We start from the raw sequence: 25,911 nt of genomic DNA, 5'->3' as shown, positions 1-25,911 counted from the left end.
AAGGGCTACTTGGCGCCTGCGTGCTACAATGCTCAGGGCGGTGTTTGAGTTGAAAGGTCTTGCGCGCCTTGAAGGCGCCTGCGTATTCCTTTGGCCGGAGTGGAATCTAATCGGGGAGGCAGGCGTGGCTTCAAGGGACGCCTGCGCAGTCCTCCTTCGGAGGGGTGGAGCGAGCCCGGAGGTGGAGTTAGGGGGCGTGATCTTGGAGGCGCCTGCGCGGAGGCGGTTGGAGGGAGGCCCCATTCCCCTTTGTTCAGGTTCGCCATTTTGCGAGGCAGCGGCAGTGGCGGCGGCAGCGGTGGCTGGAGCCTCTGATTGGGTTTCGGAGTCCGGTACTGGAGCCAATCAGCGCGGGCAGCGAACCGGGGGAGCGAGGCACGGTGAGTGTGAGGAGCCAATATCCAGCGGCCCAGAGCCGGCCCCAGCGCCCCGATTGGCGGGTCTCGCTGACCACTCAGGAGAGGCCCAGGCGCCCGTCGAGCCCGGGGAGTCGAGCTGAGCCTAGCCGAGTGGGGCGGCTGGCGGCCCCGGCCTGGAGCCAGCGAGCTCCTCCGGGCACTCCCGGCCGAGGCCTGCAGGGGCCGCCCCGTGCGGGGATGGCGCCCCCCGGAGCGGGCACCTCAGGGTCCCGACCCTTGCATGGTGCCAGTGCCAGTTGGGAGTGCTCTCCCTTTTCCCGACCTTCAGGCCCAGGTTCTCAGGCCCCAGGCTCGGGGGTGGTGGGCTTGCCTGCCGCGAATGCTCCTACACTCTGGTATACACGCGCGCCCCGGGCCTCGGCGGTTTCCTCCTGGTCTTTCCGGCCTCACACTTAAACCTGCCCTTGCATTCTCTACGCTTCGGCCCCCGAGACGGGAAACACGTCCCACGGGGCCCGTGCCCCACAGCGCTCCGTGAGAAGAATCTGTCTGCAACCCCTCTGGGTCGAGAGGGAGGCCTGGGGCGGGTGGGCGCTGCGGCCACAGGGTCGTGAGTGCGGCGGTGGCCTCGGAGCGTTGCAGGCCCGCCCCCAGAGCCTCCCGGTCGGGGGAGGGGGCCATTAGTTCGCCCACTCCCCTGCCCCGCTGCGCCCCCCCTCCCGGCCCGCTTAGCCCGGGTCTCCGGCCCGGCGCCGTTACCACCCCCTTTGGCTCGTCATTTCCTCTCCTCCCCGCCCCGCTCTCCGTCGTCGAACCGCACACCTCCGTCTCGGAGCCCAACCAAACGGTCTCCCTTTCTTGCCCGGGCTGTAAGGCCAGTCCATTTGGTGCCTAGAACCTCACTCTTAGAAGATTGATAGCCCTGTGCATTCTTTTTCCTGGAGGCAGCGCAACTTGCTGTTCTTGTTAATAGTCTTATCCATTGCTCATTCTGTGAATTCTCCCTTGGGAGTGCAGTACAGTAATTTTTTTTTTTTTTTTTGCTTTCACTTTTCTATGTCACTTTGAATGTGTCAGACTAGGCTTTTGGTTGTTTTCTGATACACTTTCTAATCCCGTGTTAACTTTTTCTCAGCTGATATTTAAGAGTGTTGTGGGGTTTTCTTTAGGATGAGAGTAAATCTCTGGTGGCAACCAATTATCCAGCAGTATGTGTCAGGCATCGTCCATGTGCTGAGGAGGGAGTGGGTAGAGGTAAATAACTGCCTCTCTGGTGGAGATGGGCAAGTGAACAGCTAATTAATACCAATGGTTAGAGCTGTAAAGGAGCAAAGTTCAGGGCTGTGAGGTATAGATGCCTGAGCTAGCAACAAACCTCAGTGAAATGCTTCTCACCACCACACTTTTGATTGGTTTTAACAGATGATGGGATTTCTTCAGGCAGGTAAGATGGAAGAGCATTGCTCACAGAAAAGCATGTGCAGGGGCATCAAATTGTGCTGTGTGCTTGAGGTGGAAAGATGGGATAGGACAGTGGGCAGTGGTAGTGACAATTTAGGCAGGAAAGCCCAGTTAGTAAAAAAACACTTGTATATCTTGCTAAGGAGTTTTTCAAAAGCAATTATTTTGTCTGGAGGTTCAGGCAGAAGGGATCTAGAACTATACGTTTTTCAGAAAAACAAGTTTCTGACTTGTGGATTCTGCCCCCTAACATTGGCTGACTTCTTTTGGGGAAGGAAAGATTTTTGTCATAGGACTTTAAAAATTATTTTTACTCACGTGAAGTATTTAGTGCATTCCCTGGCACACAGAGTAGGTTGTCACATTTACTAAGGTCATACAACTGGCAGGGTTCGGGACTCTTCTAGTCCAGTGCTTTTTCCAATACTGAAACTTTGGGGACAGTTTTGTTCTCACTTTTTAGAATGAGTTTTTCTTTGTCGTTAAATATTTTCTAAATTCATTTAATTCCTACATTATCCATATTGATAGATGGGGCAGGTTATGTTTGCCTTTGGAATAGATGTTTTAACGTTGGTATTTAAAAATGGGTATATCTGTTGCATCAAAACCACCAAATACTTTTTGCTAGACATCTTTCTAAAAGGCATTTATAACGTAGTCACTTTTTTTTTCTAAACATCTCTAGAGTCTTCACCTATCTGCAGAACAACTTATTTGCCTGGCATTTTGAGAGACAGTAGTGTGGCCCCTCGCACTTTTCTCTGGACATGGGGTCTTTTAGTCTGTTCATATGCTGAAATTTTACTGTTCCCGTTTTTATGCTCTCTTGATTTGGAGTACTTTACCCCCACCCACATCATCATGTAGCTGAATCCTTCTCACACTTAAGGCCAGTTCAGATGATACCTTTTCCTAAAGACTTCCTTGATTTATCCCCAGCTAGAAGAAATCTCTGCCCTCACAAAGAAATCACTTTTCTCCCAGCTCCCATATTACTTTGTTTCTATCTCAGGATTCTAGTATAAGTTTTCACTATGTTACTAAAGTTAAAGATTCTTTGAAGTTAAGATCTTCATCAGAGATTTCTTTTTTGTTTTGGTTTTTTGTAAAGATGGGGTCTCACTGTGTTGCTCAGGCCGATCTCAAATGCCTCGCCTCCCACTTCAGCCTCCCAAAGTGCTAGGATTACTGGAGTGAGCCACTGTGACCTTCTTTTTGATTTTTAAAGCCTTTAGAATAGTGTCTGGCACATCATTAGTGGAGAGAAGGAACAAATTAGGAAACTCCAGTCCAGAAACCTGTAGGATGATGGGGAAGCTGGACAGCCCTTTGTTATCTGGTCTAGTTTTATTAAACATGTATCAGGACCCATTTCTTGAGTTATAAAATAAATTGAGTAGGCTAGTGCTGCTGATAATTTTTTATAATAGAAAATATCAGTGCATCTTATGCTGTATAAGGATAAATATTATTTCAGGAAACTTTTGTTTTAGTTACATATGTTTTGTTATGTGTGCACTGAGTTGAACTAGCAAAATGTTTCTCACTGTGGGTTGTGGTCCAAAAAGTTAGAAAGCTACTGTTCCAGTCTTTGCCTGGTAGTGATTGTCAAATATGGTAATTTGAGGGCTTTTCCTATGCTTATACTAGTTGGATTTCTGGAAATTTTGGTTCACATAGAATGGGTTCCTAGTGATTGGCTAAATTTCAGCTTCTGCGCCTTGAAATGGTGGGGTGGGGATGATATAGGAAGAGAATTTTTATGTTAGCCAGAATAAGCACATACTCCACACTCTCTTTTCTGATTCTCTCTGAGGAAAAAAAAATTCAAAACTTTATGTTACGAGCAAGATCTGGACAGACTAACTCTGGCTGGCTTAATTTTATTGTAATGTTGGGCAGAGAAGCACTTTAGGACAGACAGTGTGTCAAATTATATTGCAGTTCTGCTAACTGAAGCTCACAGTGGTAGCAACTTACGGCTTCAGTGAAGCTGGTTGCTTATAGAATTCACCGTTAACAGTCTCAATATTATGCTACAGCTGAATCACTCCCTCATTAATGTGAGAGAGAATTGCTACTAGATTTGAAGCTGTTTCCTTTTTTACTCTTCAAAGTATAATAGATTTGAATGTTCTTAAATTGGCTCATTTATATTACCAGGATAAACTAGTAAGGAAAAAGTCTGTATAATGTCATATCTATTAGTCATTGCCATGTCTTCCATGAGGAAGAATCCCATATGGGAAGGGTGAGGGTGAGGAAGTGTTGAAATACAGAAGACATTCCTTTCATGCTCCTTATTTTTTAGTCGACTTTTTGTTGAGATATAGGTTAGACACAAAATGTAATCATTTAAGTGTACATATTGATGACTTTTGACACATTTATACACTTTTGCAACCACCACCACAATGAAGATGTAAAACATTTTCGTCACCCCAGACATTTCCTAGTGCTCTATCCGTCACCTCTCCCTTTTGCATCTCCCTCCATTCTCCAGTCCCAAGAAACCACTGATCTGTTTTGTCTCTACATTACTATTTTCAAGATTTCATATAATTGAAATTATATATATTCTCTTATGACCTTAATTTTATTAGTTTAGAAACATAAATGTATTGTGCGTTAGAGACAAAGCCTGTTAACTTCCCTAGCAGAGCTACTTAGTCTGGCTGAAAACCGTGCCCAGAATCTCTCAGGAGCAGACTTAGTAAACCAATTCAGAAGAGACTGGTTGGTGAGTATGCAGTGAGGAATAACTATCAAGATGTCTTGCATCGTATTTGCTCCCTGTTGGCCAATCTATGTGTAAATCCAAATTATAGCTAGAAATGTGCCTGGTGAACATTCCGTTAGAGCAAGGGCAGTGCTTTAGAGAACCGTATGGCCATCTTGCTGTGATGGCATAACCTGTTATTTATGATTCATATACTCTTATGTTACATCCATCTTGGTTATGAGTAATGGGCTTGATAGATTTTTATTTTAAATTTGATTATATTTTCCTAGCATCTAGTATAAAAATATTCAAACATACAGTGAAGTTAAAAGAATTTTACAGTAAACACCTGTATACTCACCACTTATAGTCTACTGTTAACATTTTATCATACTTGCCTTGCCAGATACCTACCTATCTCTCCATCCGTTCATCTTTCAGTCCATCTTATTTTCTGATGCATTTCAAAGCAAATTTTAGATATCAGTGTATTTCTTCCTAAATACTTGGACATGTAATTGAATATATTTTTTATTTCTTCCTTCACACCATATTGAGACTCCTTACAAGTAATTCAATTCATCCACTATGTGTGGATTTATGGAGAGTGATACCTTACTTTGCCCCAGTAATGTGTAGCTCAGTTAGGTCGCATCATTTTATCATTCCAATTTTGGAATTTTTGAGGGCCTATGGGAAAACTGGAGGGAGAGGTTTACCTACATTTTGTTTCTACCTGCCCTCTCCCCATACTTCCAAGATGAATTATCCTTTGGTAAATTATATATTTTAATTTTTGAATGCTTTATTCAAGGTTCTCAAATGTCACTTCAGTTTATCTAATTGTGCCCTTATTTTTAAAAGAGGGTGGTCCTCAATTCTTACAGTGTATGAAAAAGGTAAATTTGAACATTGACTGGATATTTGATGATAGTAAGGACTGGTTAATTTCTTAATGTTTGAAAATGATATTGTGGAGACACAGTATCGTTGTGATAAAATGATAAAGATAAACAAGTCTTTATTCTTTAGAAATAGATACTGCAGTGTTTATAGAATTTGAGGGGTAATATGGTGTCTGGGAGTTGCTTCAGAATAATCCAGGGATGGGGGATATGTGAGATAAGATTGGCCTTGTTGTTGAAGTTGGATGATGTGTTTGGAGGTTCAGTATACTGTTCCCTCTACTTTTTGTATATATTTGAAAACTGCCATAATAAAAAGTTAGAATTATACAATAAAGGGCGGGGTGTTAGTAGGCATCCAGATTCAAAACTGAGGAATGTTTTAGTTGTTTTTAGAGAAAATCATAGCCTTAGTACGTCATTTAAAAGTTTTCCTTATATCTAATCTATAAATATCATTGTTATCATTAGTATAACTTCTTTTTATTTCTTGCTTTGGATTAAAATGCAAACCCCTAAACCTTTCCTAGAGCTTTGTTACTGCGGGCCACTTAATTGAAATTTCGATAAACAAAATATTTGAGGTAAGGTCTATGGTAAACTACTTACTAAATAATAAACCCTGAAGTTTTAAAGTGCTTACCATATGTAGCGCACTGGAGCAACATGTTTAGTGGGCAACAATTATGTGTTACAACTTAACTTTATTCTTTAAAGTATATATGCAGACCTGAAAATAAGTGTTATGTAGGCCTTATAACAAAGCAATATCGTAGCTTAATGAGTATTTCTAAGGTGCAAGTGTTGCTCTGACAGTATCGAAAGGTAAGGTTGCTAATAAGAAATGACCAAAAGCACTTTAAAGAATATGAAAATAGCATTGTATTGTTGTTATAATTATACCACATAATCCTGCTTATATTCAGTGATACTCTATATAAGCATTTTCTATTCTCTTACCCTGTTTTCTTGCAAACAAAGTACAGTGATAAGTTATCAAGGTTAATTGTCTGGCCAGGCCTTTATCAACAATCTCACTTTAGTTTCTTTCCCAATCTTTCTAATAGGTGTGCACCTCATAGTCTTCTGGTATCTCCAGAGTGAAGCTCACGGTGGATAGGATTCTAACTTGGAGGGACCATGGAGCAATATACAGCAAACAGCAATAGTTCCACAGAGCAAATAGTTGTGCAGGCTGGACAGATTCAGCAGCAGGTATGAAGTAAAACTACTTTTAACAGTACTACTCAATTGGTTGGAATATTACCGTGGGGAATTATTTGAGAGGTACCAGATCTTGTGAAATATTGGGTGTGATAGCTTGTTAAGTGCTATATCCAGTCCATGACCACTTAGAATCTGCTCTTAATGAGGACCTGGTTTAATAATAAATTGCCCCTTTTAGCTCATTAAAAGTCAAAACAACATAGTCTGTTTTTCAGATGGAAATTTGGAGGGTTTTTTGGTTTGTTTTTTCTGGATTCAATTTATTGTTCTCTCTTTTTGTTTGAGCTAACTTGTAGTTTAGTAAGGGTTTGGCCACAACAGGCAAAGCATGATAGTCAGCTTCCAAGAAATCCACTGTTCTTTGATTTGGTCCATTACAGTTTTTGTCTATTAATCAAAAGCTATAGTTTAACATTAGGATAATGTTTAGACAGCCACTCTTATGAATAAGTACTTATTAGAAAGGAATTTCTTGCTGCTGGTTTATTCCTAACCGATAGATTGCTTTCTTGAATCTCTATACAGATTTCATTTTCTGATGCTTTATGCCTGGGTTTATTTTAGTAAAACTTCATTTTTTTCCCCCACACCTAGAAGAAAAGAAATTTGTTATGCTTCAGTTTGACCTTAGGCCAAGATTGATATCTTGGGAATATTTTATTTTCAAAAGACAACTTAGCTAATATAGAAGAATGGTAGGGACAGCAAAGGTAATATTGATGGTGAATTGTTCTGATCTAATGATCAAAGGAAGGAACCACTCTTGATTAAAAGAGATTAATTATTTAAACTTTCTTGCTGGCCTTCCCTTCCACACAGCTGCTATGGCTCTGGCAGCTTCCTTCAGCTGCCTTCTTAGAGAAGGGGCTTCCTCAAAGAGTCCTCCATTCATACCCTGGAGGGTAGATTTTTCTGTCCGAACTTACCATTAGGCGATATAAAAATAAGATTAGATCACTGAAAACATGGCTTCTAAGGCAGTCCAGTTAGGGTAGAAATAATCTTAGTTTTAGGAGATAAGAGCAGTGACCTAATGAAGATGATTTTGGTTCACAGTAATTAGTTTATTCTTCCTTTCTTGGTGATTGCATTTAAGCCCCCAAAATTGTTCATTGTCACTTGAGGCTGTTACAACCTGATAAATTTGTTGTTGTGAACTCATTTGAGGAAATAAAAAGAACATTAAAATAATTATATAAGCAGAAGGATCAAATTCCTATTTCTGAAGAGAAGGGACTGCATTGCAGGTTTTTGTGTTAGTGGTAACAGCCATTTTGATGTTTTTGCATCATGGAAGTGGAGACAAGGGCTAATTAATATCTTTGATCCTGCTACCCTCAACACAACAGCTTTAGTATAGGGAGTCTGTACATTTTGAAAGTCCTGGGTAGAGTGGAACTTTTGAAAGACTTCCCTCCCTCTCCCTCAAGAGGTAAGGTGATCTCATGTCATGAACTATACATTTCCTTCCTGGCACATTTCAAGCTCTTCCTGTTCCTGTTCTCAGCAGCAGGGTGGTGTCACTGCTGTCCAGTTGCAGACTGAGGCCCAGGTGGCATCCGCCTCAGGCCAGCAAGTCCAGACCCTCCAGGTAGTGGTGCCCTCTCTGATTCTCTGTGAGCACTGCATGAACTTCTCCTCTCCTCATGTCTGGTGCTATTTGTATTAGAATCTCAAGTAGGAATGGCGAAGTCAGTTGCATGTCTTCGATGCTGCTAACTTTTCTTTGAGGCTTATAAGATGCCAGTTTCCTAATGTTTCATGCCAAGTCATGTAGTGAGCTTGTATCAATTTTCTGAAAATTGAATTTGGCTAGTGTGTTTCTTTGGGAATGCCTAGAAAATAAATGGTTTAAGTGACAGGAAGAAATTCTTATACGTGGCATTAGAACTTATTCAGAGCTCCGACTCTGTAATCAGTTACATGATAAAACTTAATGAATTTGTATTATAGTGAAGGAAGTACATACATATATAGAGACACACATGAACTAGATTAGTCTGTGCTTTATTTTGATTAAAAGGGCAACTCAACTGCAAAATAATCGTTACACTTGGCAAGTTTTATCTAAGCACTGAATCCTGCTAATCTTAACTGACGTTTTTTCACTACCTTTCCTGGGGAAATAGTGACCTGTCTTATTACTAAATCTGCAGAGATTACCTCTTGGTTGGGCGGGGATGGATATGCTTTCTGTAAGTCTTAGGTATTAACAGCCACTGTAAGAATTCTTAGTTAACCAGTGCAGTTCTTTAACATTATGTATGGCCAAGTTTATCCTAAATTAGGGCTATAATTTGGCCAGTTCCTGTAAAAAATAGGAGTAGGGACCACTAGTATACTCTGTGTCTAGTTTACTTTTACTAAAATGATTATATTAATATTTTTGAGAAATTGGCACGGTTTGGGTGCCCTGTCTTTTTTCTTCCTTATTAGAAATGATTTAAAGTAGGACCCAGAATATAGAACTGGCATCTCATTCTATTATTTAATACTAGTGCTGCTAAGCATCCTGCAGTTAACTGCCCTTTATTGTATAATATTAATAATTATTTTGCTTTACCCTTTCAGTCCCATCCCCACCCCTGCCATCACTAGTGTTTGGTGATGATGTCCAACCAATTCTGAATATAAATTAGGTTGAAAGAAGCTGAACTTGTAGGTACTCCTGAACTGTATTCGAATCTCACAGTCCAACAGCTTGTTCATGTTTTTCATGCTTGCTTCATCTTACTGATAGATAAAACAGTATTTTGGATTGTCATTAACCATTTGTGGAATGGGAGTGTAACATGCTCTTAACTGTATGGCTTCTTGTCTGATGCATGTGTCCTTGTAATCATTGTTATGTTGTAAATACAGTGGGCTTTTTGGAGTCTCAAATCGTTTATCATGTGCTCAATAATATGTCAGTGGGGGGAGAAATTAAGGCGAAGGATAGCCAGAAAATTATTAATATTTATGTTTTAAAACTTGTGTTCCCTGCTTATAGAGATTTTATATTAAAAAAATGGAAACGCTTTACAGAAAAATAGAAACCTTTCCTCTAGGGATCTCATTATATTTGGAGAAGTTTAACTGGTTCTTTCAGTTATTCATGTAATAAGTATTCTGAGAAATCTTTCCTGATAAGGAATATGCGAACATTGGTATAGCAAAGGGAATTTGGTTTGGAATGGGGAAGTAAGGAAAGGAGAAAGCATGAGAGAGTCAGGCTGTAAACTCCTTAAAAGTAAAGTGGAGTTCTCAATGGGCAATTTAATACAACCTGGGATTGGAAAGTTCCTGGTAATTCCGATACGGTTGTGGTAGTGGTGATGGTGGTAGGAGGGTCTTACTACCTAACCTACTCATCTAGGACAGGTTGATCTTTTAATTAATTGCTGTTATTTGAACATACTTGCACTATGATTAAGAATGAATATTTTATATATTCATTCTATATATATTATATATATAGTCTTTTATTCTGTGACAAATAATTCCTTGAACAAAGATAGAATCCGAAAATGAAAGTTTTGAATTTTTAGCTGTTATGTTGATCATTCCAGTTCACTTCTAAAGTGGCTCATTTTTTGGCTTCCAGAAAGCATTCTACTGGGTATTTTTGTATTGAGACTCAAGATGTGACAGAGCGCTGGCAGTGACCTGGCTTGTAGAGTAGTCTGTTTACTTATAGGACCTTGAAAGTTGGGAATTGTATTTGTACCCTTGACCCTGCTCTTTGTAATTTCAGTATTTATCATTGCTTCTGATAAAGCTAAAATAACTGCAGATATTTCAGGGTCCAACATGAGGAACTCTGCAGTAGAGATTGCAAACTGACCAGAAAATACTTCCAGAAAGTCTTTAGTAGTTAGCTCTTTAAACAATAAACATATCTAGAATTCACAGAGTGAAGTAAAGAGGGTAAAAGGTATACATTTCATTTTTGCTTGGTAGACTATGGGGAGAAAAGGGTCTTCTGTATAAGCTTCCAGAGCCTTGCTACTCAGTTTCCTGGAGTCATTGCTGGATACAGTTTGGTTTGCTTTCTCCAAGTTATTTAGAATTTGCACTCAGCCACCATTACCACCATGACCTCTCCCCCTCATTGCTCCTCCTCTCCAGCCCTAACTAGAGACCATTCCTGGATATTAGTTTAAAAAGGCAAATAGCATTGGCATCTAGATTAAATGTTTGTCATGGTTTTAGGCTGTGTTTGGTGCTAAATGCCTTTTATCTATTGAAACTTCCCAAAGACTCTGGTTGTACTCCATTGTATCTGACCTTAAAATATTGCACTTGGCATTTAGTGACAGGTATCACAGATAATTTGAAGATAACTTAAGGACTCAAGACTTACTTTCTTAGTGTCTCTCCTACCTTTTCCTTCTCTAGCAAGGCAGCAGAATAGTTCCAGTGATTATCTTTTGGTAAAAACCATTTGGTGTCTTATGTTATGTCATTGTTTTTATTTTATTTCATTCTAGGTCCAGGGGCAGCCATTAATGGTGCAGGTCAGTGGAGGCCAGTTAATCACATCAACTGGCCAACCCATCATGGTCCAGGCTGTCCCTGGTGGACAAGGTCAAACCATCATGCAAGTACCTGTGTCTGGGACACAGGGTTTGCAGCAGGTGAGTGATATTAAAAAATGTTTTGACAGTATATCAAAGTAGAGGTTTTAAAGACTTAGATTGTTACAAACTGATAGTTGATACTGCATTTAATTGCTTCTGGAAACCCCCATTTTGCATTTAGTTGGTTTTCCACCTGTATATTAGTAGTACCAGTGATATAAACTAGAATTATGCAGAAATTGGACATCTCCAGTAAGGATTAAGGTGTTAAGCATGATCTTGACTTGCTCTAAAGAAGTTTATAAAGAGATGTTAGAATCTACTTTATGAAGTATTTCATTGGTGTGACTTATGTTCGCACTCCTGGGGGATGGGGGAAGGAACTTAACAGTCGGCTTTGGAAATTGTTGTTTTTGGTCAGAAATGTTATTCTTTTCATTTATTTTCATGTAACTTGTCATTTGTGTTGTCTAGCAAGTACTAAAAAAGAAAAATTTTTCAGTCTAAACTTATTACACACACCTAAAGCTATACTTAGAACAAAATGTATAGCCTTAAATACTTTACTTTAAAAGAAATGAAAAGCAATGATATTTCTCTTAAGAAGTTAGGGAGAAAACAAAATGAGCAAAAAGTAGGTCAAAATTAAATAGAAACCTAACAAAAATGTAGAAAGCCAGGTTCTTTAAACAGACCAATAATACAAATAAATCCATTTGAAAGACTGATTGAAAAATAAGAGAAAGATAAAGATTAAAAGAAATATGTGGGAATGTTACATACAACTCTGTAGCATCAGATTTTAAAATTAGAGGGATGTTTATCATCAAGTTGGCAGAAATTAAAAAGGGATTATATCCACTGCAAGAATGAATGTAGAGAAAAGGAAACACTCATTATTTTTGGTAATTTCAAATTATAAAATTATTTTGGAAAGGCATCTCACTATCACTTAAATACATAAACGTTTTGAGCTAGCAGTCCCACTTCTGAGAATTTATGCTATAGAAAGAAAGCATCAATATGTAGGGAGACATTACAAAGACATTCATCACAGCATTAAACTAGCAAAAAAAAATTTTGTAGTCTGAATATCCATTAATAAGGATAAAGAAATAGATAAATCATAATATTCATATATGGAGTATCATGTCATTATTAAAAGGGATGAACTGTTGACTTGGGTGGTTAATAGTGCAACATTTTTAGTGAAAAATAATTTGCAGAGAAATATATAATGTGTGATCTTACTTTTGTAATTAATAACCAAACCCCCAGAATATATATGTTTATGAGCATGGAAAGGGGTGATATAAGTTGGAAAAAAATCAACCATGATCACACTGCTTATAAATCAAACTTGTAATCTTTGCAAATTCCCTTGTGTTTTCATGCAAAATTTTGGGACATAATTTTTTATGCATGTAGGCTTTTTTTTCTTTTTGATTTAGCTAATTTCTACATGGTTTTCCTAGTTGTCATTTTTAATTCTTTCATAATGTTCAATCAATTTGATGGAATCATAATTTTCAATTTACAAAGTATACTTAAAGGTTTCGTTTTGTTTTTTGCTTTTGTTAGTAAAGTTACTGTAACTGTATTTTGGCATGATAGTTTTATTAATATTTTTCAGTTGAATTCTTAAAGTAATTTCTTTGGAGCGTTGCTTGGGCAAAGGGTAAGAGCATTTTTAAGCCTATTGGCTTATTTTTGCCAAGATAGAATTGTAGTTGGGATTAAAAACAGTTTGCATATTTCTCATGCATAAATGTATGAGGCTTTAAATGTATTTTCAGTGTGTGCTTTTCTGTTTCCGATGCTATATCATTTATGTCCTTCCTCTCCACTCCCGCCCCACTTGCTGCACCTTCTTCACTGTTGAATACAGACACAGTGATTCATTGCTAGCAACAGTGTACTATGCGTGTAGTGACCTGACTTTCATTACCAGGTCTACCTCTAAACAAGTTCTCTGGTCTTGGCCAACTCATTTAATTGTTGGTTTTCTCATCCAAAAATACAGTTTATGTTGGATGATATCTAGGGTTCCTTCTAGCTCTAAATTCTATGGTTTTATGGGGCTTTGTTTTGTATTGTTTTGCTGTAAGAGACTTTGAAAGGGTAGTTTTATTTCCGTGGTCCAAGTAGGGCTGTAAATAATCATGCTGGAAAAATTATTTTCTATTATGTAATTAAAGCTTTAGGCGAGATTCCATAGCCTCCCTTACAATGCTTAAGGCTTTAATTCCTTTTGTATAAGAGATTGTTTCTCATTAGTGTTCTCTGAATGGCCATTTTTTAAAGAAGAGTACTTCTTAACCTTTTTTGGATTATATTCTCCATTTTAGAATTTCAGTGAAGCCTGTGCTCTCTAAGAAAAAGAGCAGATGTCCAGATACTTGCAAAATTTCACATACAATTTTAGGTTAAGATCCTTGGCCTGATAAAGACAGTTGAACCAGAGTAGAGAACCAAAAAATAGATGTAAGAATATTGGAACTTGGTATGTAACAAGAGCATATTAGTGAAGAAATGGCTCAAGAATGATACAGAAAAAGAAAATTGATTTCTACCTCATACTATATTAAAAATACTTGCTGGATGAATTAAAGATCTAAATATAAAAAAACATTTGGAAAGTTTAAAAGAAAATACAGGAGAATTTTCTTTATGCTATCAAGGTAGAGAAGGATTTCTTAAAGACAAAAAAAAAATTGATTTGCTTTAAAACTTGTCTACATTAAAATACATTATAAGTAAAGATAAACAAAGTCCAGACTTGGAAAAGGTATTTTTAATACATATAACTGGGTTTGTATTCAGAATATATAAAGAATTTTTATGTATTCATACAAAAACAACAATTCAGTAGAAAAATGGACAAAGAATATGCACATATAGGAGAGGAAATTCTAATAGCCAATATAAATACGTATACCTTGCTATCTGGAACTCAAGAATGATACAGATTTAGATAACCAGATAAGTTTGTTTACTTATTTATTCATTTGCCAACACTTTCTAAGTTACAATTATGCACTTAAAGTTTGGAGAACGTACCCTTCTTCCGTACTGCCAGCTCTGTTGAAGCAACACTCCAATCAAAAATGTTTGTTGATGGAATGAATGAATGAATGGTTAAAGAACTAATGGGAAGGGAAATGAGGGAACTAAGGGGGAAACTTAGTACTCTCACCGTTTTGGGTTTGGGGGTATTCTTGAATATAAAATGCTAGAAATATTGAGCTGTGGGGCCTAAGTGCTTTCTCTTTTGATCTTGGAAAAAAATGTGTCCAGTAGTCATTATATGGAAACAGGATGCTATACACGCAACATTTAAAGTGTTATGTTACAGTTTAAGTTATAAAATTTCAGAGAAATATTTTTCAATCTTGTCAGGTTTCTGATTATACTCCTAATAAAGTGGCTATAGCCATTCAAACAAGAAAGAAAATAGATTTGGATAGCATAAGATCCCTGCTTTCCATAATTGCTATCTGAGGTTTAGCTATACAAACCTAGGAACAAAATAGGAAATACAAATTAACAAAAAGTTGGCAAATGCTGATGACAGTATCGACTATTGGTGAGGGTATTGGAAATAAGAATAGGAGGAATATAATGTGTTCCATTGCCTTAGTTATCTATTACTGTATAACAAATTATCCTAGAAGTTAGTAGCTTAAAACAACACACATTTATTTTATAATTTCTGTAAGTCAGGAATCCTAGCACAGCTTAACTGGGTCCTCTCAGTGTCTCTCTGGAGGCCCTCATCAAGGCCTTGACCTGGGCTGTGGTCAGATCAACATTTGACTAGGGTAGAATACATTTTGAATATACTATATTAGGATACATAATATTTACATACATAATATTCTTTGTCTGTAAAAAGTACTTCAAAGTGTATTTTCAAATGAGCATGCCTTTAAAATAAGATATGTAACCATACCCACCACCATCTTTCAAAAAAGTGACACTGATTTCTTAATATCATCAGGTATCCAGTGTTCAGAATTCCCTGGGTTTTTTTCATAAATGGAAAATAAGTTATTTCTAGTTCATAACTGAGGGCAGAACAGGACTCCTGTCTTTTTTCCTCTTAACATTTCCTGCTTTCTAGAGAAATTTGGATAACTAACACTCAGGGACCAAAAGAGACCAGTGTCAATAAGGTGCTATCCTTTCTTTGTGTTTTCTACTGCAGATACAGTTGGTCCCACCTGGACAGATCCAGATCCAGGGTGGACAGGCTGTGCAGGTGCAGGGCCAGCAGGGCCAAACCCAGCAGATCATCATCCAGCAGCCCCAGACAGCCGTCACCGCTGGCCAGACTCAGGTAATTGCGCTAGCTGTCAACATAGGAACACAACTCTGTTTTGGAAGAGTCAGATAACTGAGTCAGATGTTTCATGTGTAGTAGAAGTGGGGAAGAAAACCATCCAAAAAAAAAATGTTTTTAAAGGACCACATGGTTCTTTTCTTTGTGTGTGTCTTTGGAATCTATTGAATTATGTCATTATTTCCTACAGACACAGCAGCAGATTGCTGTCCAGGGTCAGCAAGTGGCACAGACTGCTGAAGGGCAGACTATTGTTTATCAGCCAGTTAATGCAGATGGCACCATTCTCCAGCAAGGTAAGTATCCCCATAGGTTTCCCTGGGACTTCCTGGGACATCATTTTTGTCCTTTGGGCAACTGCTTCAGAATTTTAGTGGTGAACTCTACGTGACATATTTTTTGAACAAAAAAATTTTCTTTGAGCTCTCCATTGATCGTTGGTTTCTTGTCACCATATGTGACCAATACTGGTTCCATTTGTAGGGGTTCCTACAGTGGCCGTTAAGACTGGTCCCAGGGATTGTGTAAATTTTTAATGCTTTTAGGGAAGAAATGTCTCTAAATAGAAGATTGGAAATAGGGAGTTTTTTTATTGGTAAAAGTAGAAACTGATCAGAAATCACTTTAGAGTGCTGTTGCTTGTTGTTATTTTTTTCAGGATCGCTCCATTATTAATTTATTCCAAAAAGACTTCTTATAGGCCTACTTTATATACAGCACTTTACTAAGAAAGAAGAGTTCTCAAAGAGCCTCTAGTTTTGTAAGAAAGACATGTGAACAAATAAATACTATGCAGGGCCCTTATAGAGGTATGTTACAGGGATAGATGACACACAAATAAGGGAGGAGGAGTGCTCAAACTGGACTTGAAGGCTTTCGGAAGCATGTGTTAGATAATGGGATAGTTAAATCAAGAAAGGACATTTCACTTAGATTTCATGACTGAAGGTTTGACTTGTGATTAAAATTTTGTGTTATACAAGGTCCAGAGAGTATAGTAACCATGTGCTCTCGTACGACTCAGGAGAGGGCCTAAAATGGATTGAGCCCCAGCAAGAGCTCCAACAGAGTGGTGAACAGATTTTGATGGTTTGGGGACTTAGAATGCTTGATTCGATTGTAAAGTTTAATCCTGCAACTGGCTCTTGGTCTGTTTGGGGTAAATAAATTATAAGTTTATAAAATTTCTATCCTGAAACCGATTGTTCATACGTACAAGAGCAGTGGGTATAGTTGTAGTCAGATTGACCCATGGAAGGGCAGGCCTCCAAACTTTCTCAGTTTTTGAAAACTTGTTGCTGGAATTCCCAAGGAAGTATCCATTTCAAGGATAGATTTACTGAGAGCCAGGTCCTTGACAGTTAATAGAATTTCAGTAATTGCAATTACTTGGATTCTGTATAGCAAACTAGAGCGGAAGAGTACTTTTTCTCCCCTTGTGTTTTTTAGTATGTTTTTCCAAGGTGAGTGAGTGTGTGCCAGATAGAAGAGGGACTAACTATGTTCCCTTCTTTCTGTTCTGTGTGCCTGTTTTTTGTTTGTTTTATGTTTTGTTTTCTTAAAGTTACAGTCCCTGTTTCAGGCATGATCACCATCCCAGCAGCCAGTTTGGCAGGAGCACAGATTGTTCAGACAGGAGCCAATACCAACACAACCAGCAGTGGGCAAGGGACCGTCACTGTGACACTACCCGTGGCAGGAAATGTGGTCAATTCAGGAGGAATGGTCATGGTAAGAAAATTGGTTCTTCAGCTTGCTGTTCTCGTGTAATACAGTTTTATGCATATATATATATATACACACACACACACACATATGTATGTATCTTTGTCTTTGAAATTTTCTCAAACTTGCAACTTGATGTCTCTTAAAATGTGTTTATAATGTTGATCTCTTGGGATTGAGATTGATCCTTAAGGCACTTACAGTGATCTACTTTTACAATAACATTATGACAAACCGTAATTAATTCTGAGCACCTACTAAGTGCCAGGGACTATTCTAGCACTGGAGATATAGCAGTGGTTAAACAGGTGTAAATATCTGGTTTTATGCAAGTCTATTCAAATAATGAAGGGAAGGATAGGGTACTAATCTTTGGGTAATAGAACATGTATTGCCTATGGTGGATGAAACAAGAAATAAACTAAAAATTACAAAGATTTTAATTAATAGAGAAACCAAAAATGTGATATAAATATATTGGGAGGATAGGGAAAGAGAGTTGGGTGGTATGAGTGAAAGCTAAATCCTCCCCTGTCAAAACAGATGTTAGTGCACAGGACTTAAAGTGGATAAATTAAGAATAAGTAGTAGTAGTCTGCACAGAGGTGGAGGAAACTACCAGGAGTATCAATACAACCATTCATAGTGTTTGTAGTAGGACAGGGCGTGGGATACAGGACCCTGTTACTTGTTTCCTCATACATATGGTAAAACGTTTTATTTGTTTTTTATTTGCTTGTTTAGAAAAATTAGGATTGAATTATATTGTAAATTAACTATGTCATTAAATTATTTCTGTGACTATAGGCATTTAGTAGCACTTGGTCAATCTGTACCTGCCTTTTTGCTGTTTTATTATCTTATGACTACTGTTCCTGAACATTAGATAACAGCAGACATACCTAGGAAATAGATCCACCTGTGGACATGAATTTGGGCATGGTTATGTCCTTTGGGTGTGCTCCTGAGCCCCCTATGACACGATCATCTGGGGTGTTTGTTTAAAATGCAGACCTTTAGAATAAATGTCCTCCAGGAATCTGTACTTAACCAAGTACCCTATAAAAGTTACTTTTTGTGGCATTCAGAAGAAAATAGATGAACAGGGACCAAGAAACTGTTTCCTGTGTCCATACTTCTGCCACCAATAAGCTCTGGTTTCATGTTCACACAGATGGTACCTGGGGCTGGCTCTGTGCCTGCTATCCAAAGAATCCCTCTACCTGGAGCAGAGATGCTCGAAGAAGAGCCTCTCTATGTGAATGCCAAACAGTACCACCGTATTCTTAAGAGGAGGCAAGCCCGGGCAAAACTAGAGGCAGAAGGGAAAATTCCAAAGGAAAGAAGGGTATGTAAAAATAACATGGGGAAGGATATAGAAAGAGAACAGCAGAGTTCTACTTTTGAAATTATCTTTCGTATGGTTTGTTCTCTTGAGTACCTTCCGAACAATTGAAGTTAGGTAGATAGAAGTTAGATAGCTGTTTTTGTAGGAGTTAGCATTTGTTATTACTATATGCAGCTTCAACTATAACAACAATCGAAAAAACCTCAATGGCTTAAACAAGATTTTATTCTTTTTCTTACATAAAAGAAGTCCAGGGATAAAATTGTCCTGGACCAGTAGCTAATTTCCACAGCTCAAGACTCATTCTCCTGTCTTACTGCTAATACTCTTAGTCTACTCTTCATAGTCCAAGATGACTGCTTGGGCTCCGGCCTAGGAGCAAAGAGAACAAGAAAGTTTCTATTTCAAGGAAACTTCCAAGAAGTTCTGTACATCTTGTTAGCCAAAATTTATTCACCTGGTCACACTTAACCTGCAAATAAAGCTGTGAAATAATAGTCTTTTTACTGAGCAGCCATTTGCCCAACTAAAATTTGGCCTCTTATTAAAGCAAAAGAGAAGAGTATATATTGGGAGGTGTAGGTAGTGATCTCTGCAATACTTTCTTAAAAATTGATTTAGCATTCACATTCTTGTGATAGATACATATATGGTTAGCTGCTATCTGATTCACTTAACTGTTTTCTCCAAAGCTTTCTTCATCATTCAAAGTCATAATTGTCCCTTGTGGCTTTGATCACAGCTGTCTTAGCCTTTTCAGGATGAAATTTTGCATTAAATAACTATTCTGGTTCTGGCTAGTATTTAAATGGTTTTATTTCTGTTGTTGTAGAAATACCTGCATGAGTCTCGGCACCGTCATGCCATGGCACGGAAGCGTGGTGAAGGTGGGCGATTTTTCTCTCCAAAGGAAAAAGATAGTCCTCATATGCAGGTAAGAAGATTTATACCTTTTATTCTCTTTATTATTATATTACTTTTTTTTTTTTTTTTTTTTTAAGGTTAAAGCCTTCAGCAGTGTCCTCTTGCTATTTTCACACTCGGGGACTAATCACATTCTCTAAACTGGATGTAGTATTTTATCTCTTTAGATTCCCTTTGGTCTTAAAAGCACTAAAGGTTCTTAATTCAGTGGCCTTTCTTCCTTCTTCACCTTTGAAAATTATTACTATTAATTCCTTCTTAAAAATCTCTCTTTTCTTAATTTTCAAGGAACAAGTTTTACTATTTCTTAGTGTAAAAGTAACAGCAGCAGCTGAAACTTATGTGAGAGGCATTAAGAAATTTTTCAAACATTTTTTTTTTTTTATTGAATCTTCACAGCACCTTCAAGCCCCATGAGATAAGAATTATCATCTCTGAATTTACTTGGTTCTCATGGGGAAAAAAAAATTATCATCTCCATTTTACAATTGAATCTGAGGTTTAGAGAGATTAAGTAATTTGCCCAAGGTAAAGTACTTAGTAAAATAATGCAACTGAAATTCAAACCCAGTTAGTATAACTCCAGAATTTACTCTATACTGGTTCATCCATCTAATTCCACTAATCGTCTTACAAGCATTTCTAAGTCAGTAAATCCAAAACAGAACTCTTGATTTATTTATTTATTATACATAAGCACATATCTCAACAAGTGACATGTCTATCCACCCAGTTCCTAAAGCTAGAACTGTCCGATTCTTGAACAAGTCCTCTTGGTTTTTATCTCTAAAATATAATTTGTTAGTTTATTTTTTCCCTCCCAGCTGACGGCCTGGCTTAAGCCTCTCTTCTTTGGCTTAGATTAAGAAACCAGTTGCCTAATTGGTCTCCCCTCTTCCACTCTTGTCCCCCCTCTAGTCCATTCTACACATCTTAGTGTGATCTTTTTAAACTGTGCATCCTGTCACGTCACTGTTCTCCTCAAGCTCCTTCAGCCCCCACCCTCTCCCATTTGCACTTGGACTGAAATCCAAAGTTCTTGCCATGGCCCTCAAGGCTTGCATGCTCCAGCTCCTGTCTACTTCTAGATTCATTTCCTCCTGCTTCTTGCTGTCTGTCCAATGCTCTGTTTCCAGCCATGGGCCTTTGTCCTTAACAATTTCTAGTCTGTAATGCCTTCATTCCATCTCTTTGCATGGCGCTCTCTCTCTTATCTTTTAGGTCTTGGTGTAAACCTAAGAGGCGGTGCCTACCCCACTCTATATAAATAAAGTATGTCTCTTCTATCTTCCTATTTTCTTACAGCATCTTCCTTTTCTTTAGAGTGTAATAGTGAATGGTTGTGTTTAATTGTTCAAAATTGTTTTCTTCACTAGACTATAAGCTGTGTTGGGGCTAGAGGATTGTTTTGTTCTCTGTTGTATTTACTGGACTTAGTACTATTTAAGTAAGTTAGTTGTGTTTAAGTACTAACTTAGTTGTGTTTATTGGATTTAGTGTCCAGTTCTGAACAAGCTTTCAGTAAATGTTTGTGGAATTAATAGATTCCTCCCATATATTGATAACTTCATTCTGCATGAACATCACATTCCACTTGCACTATTGCAGTATCTTCGCAATTAATCTCCACTAATTGACTTTATGCAGTACTGCCAGATCAGTCTTTATTAGATAGTGTGTTTTTTTTAATCCTGTCAGTCCCCTGCTCAATGATGCATGCTAGTTCCATATTTCTTAACTGCATACAATCTCAGACGATTTCTTTATAACTTCTAAGCACCTTTGCCTCATTACCCCTCTAAACAAATCTAACCAGGTTTCCTCAGTGTCCTCACACTAGACCATGTAGGGGTCAAGGGAAAAAACTTCCCCTTCTCCTTCTGAAGCTTTGCTGAAAAACCAATTCACAAAAGGCAGATTAATTGGTGAAAAAGCATGAGTTTATGTTAAAGTGTATAGCACAGGTGCATTATAGGAGAATGATCAACCAGTAACCCAATGAGGTACAGATGATTATATACCCTTCTTAGGGGAAAGGGAGATGGGGAAATCTGGATGATTTTAGGGAGGTAGTAAATGATTTTTATGGAAATTTATTGTGATTAACATACAGTGGCCTGAAACAAAAGTCTATTAGGCCCACAGAGCAGACTATTGTTTGTAACAAAAGTCTGTCCCAAGTTTGTTGACAAACTTCAGTCTTTGTTCCTGTGATATAAGTTCATTTAATGAAAACTCAGGGAAAGGACCAGAAGTAATTGTTTTCTTCTTTGGCAGGTCCAGATGATAGGCAGATAAGGAACTTCAGAGAACAAATTCATCCTGTGCTTTGGGAAAAAAAGAAGATTGAGAGATTGGGGGAGGTTGGGTGTCAGAGAGACCTTACAGCTTTTTCTTCGCTTCAGCATGTCAAAGTACCATATTTTGGGGTATCAGTTTCTGAGCCCCAACAAGCACTAACAACTCTTCCAATGCTATTAGTCCTCACTGATAGTGTGAGAGCCTCTCCTTTCTCATTGCTGTCACTGCTATTCTGTCATGCAGTGTGAGTGTGGTCTGCCAGCTCTAGGAGTGTGTAGTCCTAGGAACTCTGCTAATTATGTTTGCTAACAATATGACATTGGTCAATTTACTGGGTATCTTTTAGCCTTTATTTTATAGGTAAATATTTTATAGATAAAGGCTGAAAGAGGAGTACTTTTATCTTTATCTGTAAAATGGAATACTGTTGGATATTTAACGGAAATGTTGCAGGGATTTCATGCAATAATTCACATTGAGCACCTACTTAGTGCTGTACCTAGTGCATGGTGAGTGTGTAGTAGATGCTAATTATTGTTCTTGCTCATTACTCAAGACCTAGCTCCAGTCCTTCCATCTCTAGGATTTTTCAGCTTCTCCGATCTTGCCTACTGAGGTCTCAGGGCCTTGGTATGGGGAAACTAAAGGTGGTTCTTGTGGAGTGTTGGAAAAGCCTCCAAGGGCTGATACTGGTATTAATACTGCAGGTCTTAAGTGAGAAGCAGCACACGGAGTTTAGTGGAAAGAAGTCAAGCGATTTGGCAGTTAGCTCTTGCTGGACTCCTGAATAACTTTCTAACTCTAGTCCAGGCAGATCACCCATCTAGGCTTCAGATTTGTCTACAAAATGAGTGCATTAAAGTGTGTAGATTCTAATGTTCTTTCCAACCCTGCCAAGTACTCAGTATTCAAATGTGATGATCAGAAAATAATTACAAAAATACAGCATGACATGGTTTCTCTGGATCTTTTTCTTAGCCACCTGAATACCCTTAACCCCTTAAGGGTAGAGTACAACACAAGATGCTTAGGAAAGAGATAGACTAGCAACTCTCGAGTGTTTGGCCATAGAGTGCCAAACGTTTATCTCCTTAAGAATAAAGTTTATTGTCTCTTCTTGCCTAAAGAGGCTGTACTTTTTAGCCATGTGTGCAGATTTAGATGCATTACAGGCCTTTGATTTACTTGGCAAAGTTGTGTTTCTTCTGTTGAGGAGAAGTATTGAGAGCCAGGAGTTCCCTCTTGCTTTTGCAAAAGACTTTAATCATTATTTTGCCATCTTTGTCTCTAGGATCCAAACCAAGCTGATGAAGAAGCTATGACACAGATCATCCGAGTGTCCTAACCCCAGGCCATGTGATGGAACTGATCAAGATCTGTTCCTTGCCACTGTTTCCCACTGTTCCAGGAAATTGATCAGCTCTTCCAATGGGACACTGACGATCACACTCTGCCCTTTTCTACAGGACAGAAACCACTTAGTTTTTAATAAGTGGCTCAGTATTATAATTGCAGTGATGTCTGGCAAATTGAAGTTGCAAGCCTTTGTCTTACTCTTTCAGTCAGGACCTATTTCAGACTGTTGATGACATTGATATTTCGTGGATTAGGATGATGCAAGGAGACACGTGCCGGCCGAGCAGGACACAAGCACTTATATTGACTGGTAAAGCCAGCCAGCCACCTCAGCAAGGAAGAACAACCTTCTCAACCGAACTACAATCAGAGAAGCCTCTCAGCCTACTCCTTCCCATGGAATTTAGACAGCATCCATCCCTCTGGTCAGGGATCCCTGGCTGACTAAATGGACACTTTATATTCAGAGATGGCTTCCAGGCGGGGAAGTTCCATCCAATAAATTCTCTGAGATACATTCATCCAATCTGTGGTAATAATAAGAATTTCTGTCTGCCCAGATGGTAGGTTGGTATCTTTGGACTCCAACCAAGAAAAAGCTAACTGGGGATAGAATGATAAAAGACTGGAGCACTAAAAATATACATTGCTGGATCTCTTTTTTTTTTTTTTTTAGCTTTGAAAAGTTGTGCTCTGCTTGTCCCTCTGTTGACAGGTCACCTGGACCGTGGTTCTTGCTGTGGCTACTTCTAAGAATTTAGAAGGGTATTGGACTTTGAAACTGCCTTTACTAAGAGAACAAAACTGTTCAACAACTTCTGTGCTGAAGAGCTGAGGACATTTGTAGTAACTCCTAAACAGAGAGCCAAACTAGTGATTTTCAATCATAGGCTTCGTGACAGCATTTGGGGAATTGTCAGCCTAGGAGGAGAGAAAGAGTAGTGCATATACCCATATGTTGTCATAGAGCATGATTCTCCAGTGGATGGATACCTGGGATAGCTTATTAAGATAAAGAGACTAATTCACATTTACACTAAAACTTTTAACAAGCACTGAAAGGGAGATGTCTGAGATTTGGTCCTTGACAATTTCTGGAAAGCACTGCTTAATCACGCTGTCCTGGACATAGTCCAGATTACCTGCTACAGCTTGAGGCGGATATTGGCTTCACTCTTACCACACACATTGTGCTGGCCCCAGAGAGTGAACATTCTCATTCTTCCCATGGCAGCTGATTCTTTGGTGCCAGTTTTCATTTGTTTTCCCTTTCTCCATAGGCCTTGCCCAGAAAGGTTTTCACATTGCATCCATCCTGTGGAAGTAAGCTGCAGAACTGGAAATAGAGATGCCTGCAGGGTCAGGAACTGGGCAGTAGTTCCCAGAATGGGTTGTGCCTCAGAAATGTATTTCTTTTCTAGATGTTGAACCCTGGAAGAACTAAGATGATATTTTAGAAGAGTTGGCTGCCTTCTCTGGAAACAAAGAAGGAAAACCTAGTCAGTAATTCTTCTGAAGAACATTCGGGGTTGATTTAAATACCAAGGATAAAGATTGGCCCTTTCTTCTTTGACTTCAGTCTAAATATATTAAGAACAGAAAAGAAGTTAAACCCCCAAACAAAAACATCATAAAGGGAGATCACTGTTATGGTAGAAATAGAGGTACAGAGCTATGCAAAGGAAACAGGAAGTGAAATCTTCCTAGTCTGGGGGATTTAATAATCTGTCCTGGCTTCCAGATAGCCAAAGGGCTGATCCTTTGGTAAGCTCGCTAGAAACTTCTGGCTCTTTACAAGTGTTTCAGATATTAACTTTATTCGGTAAAGTTTTTCAGATGCTAGATTACTAAAAACACTGAGGAATTTATATTCCTTGTTTAGTTTAGAAGTCCAAGATGCAGAGTTCAGAAAGAAATTCCTCAAACCTACTTTTTAGTGTTTAAGCCACCAACAGTTCTAAGATGCTATTTATTTGTGTCTATAAGTTTGTACATAGTAATACCAACCTCATTGTTGCTGAATTTCTTTTGGCGGGGGGAGTTTGAATTTTGTTTGAATTGAAATGCTTCAGTTGTCATTTTGTCATTGCATTTCAGATAGCTCATGACACTTTTGTGGTCATTTTAACACACTATAATAGCCCACAAAGTGGGGGCAGGGTATTGATGTTTGAATATTTTTGTTACTAGTATTTTACTCATTTTTCTTTATGACTGTAGTGTAACTTCACAGATGCAGAGCGAATGGATGAATGAATAATTGGTTTAATGCTAGTTATGTCACTTCTTGAGTGCTTTCTTTTTGCAGGATAATTGTAAATGTATATATTTTAATTGCACTGGTACATTGAACATGTCAGTGTCTATACCACTGGACCAACAGAGCATTTTCTGACTATAGGGTGCCTGATACTAATAATGTTTTGATTTTCCTTTGGGACTCAACTGTATAGGTTTTTTCCCCCCACCAGTAGGGGGAGTACAGGTGATTGATCATTGATGTCATTGCAATTGTTATTTTTTAAAATAAATTTATAAAAATACTAAAAAGTGATTTGGCTTTTGAGGAGTCTGCAACCCCCAACACAAGATGCTTAGGAAAGAGATAGACTAGCAACTCTCGAGTGTTTGGCCATAGAGTGCCAAACGTTTATCTCCTTAAGAATAAAGTTTATT

The 25,911-nt window shown here is 38.5% G+C and overlaps 1 protein-coding gene across 5 annotated transcripts; it reads left to right on the top strand.

Annotated features, from left to right (window-relative positions):
- Positions 1 to 263: 263 nt before the first annotated feature.
- NFYA (nuclear transcription factor Y, alpha) lies at positions 264 to 23,761 on the top strand. Of its 5 annotated transcripts, none has more exons than XM_012640900.1 (10): positions 265 to 380; positions 6,518 to 6,665; positions 8,185 to 8,271; positions 11,150 to 11,296; positions 15,447 to 15,578; positions 15,772 to 15,877; positions 17,164 to 17,312; positions 18,481 to 18,654; positions 19,487 to 19,588; positions 23,171 to 23,761. In XM_012640900.1, the coding sequence occupies exons 2-10, from the start codon at positions 6,591 to 6,593 to the stop codon at positions 23,222 to 23,224; spliced, it is 1,026 nt and encodes a 341-aa protein (XP_012496354.1). In that variant the 5' UTR covers positions 265 to 380; positions 6,518 to 6,590; the 3' UTR covers positions 23,225 to 23,761. The 5 variants fall into 5 exon arrangements, with proteins under 5 accessions (XP_012496355.1, XP_012496354.1, XP_012496353.1 ...); XM_012640899.1 differs by having other exon boundaries at positions 17,146 to 17,312; XM_012640901.1 differs by lacking the exon at positions 8,185 to 8,271 and having other exon boundaries at positions 264 to 380; positions 17,146 to 17,312.
- Positions 23,762 to 25,911: the final 2,150 nt, after the last annotated feature.

The sequence above is a fragment of the Propithecus coquereli genome, unplaced genomic scaffold (assembly GCF_000956105.1).
Source record: "Propithecus coquereli isolate 6110/MARCELLA unplaced genomic scaffold, Pcoq_1.0 Scaffold158, whole genome shotgun sequence".
Lineage (NCBI taxonomy): Eukaryota > Metazoa > Chordata > Mammalia > Primates > Indriidae > Propithecus > Propithecus coquereli.
The sequence above is the reverse complement of the archived record's forward strand: the minus strand, read 5'-3'. Positions and strand labels throughout refer to the sequence as shown.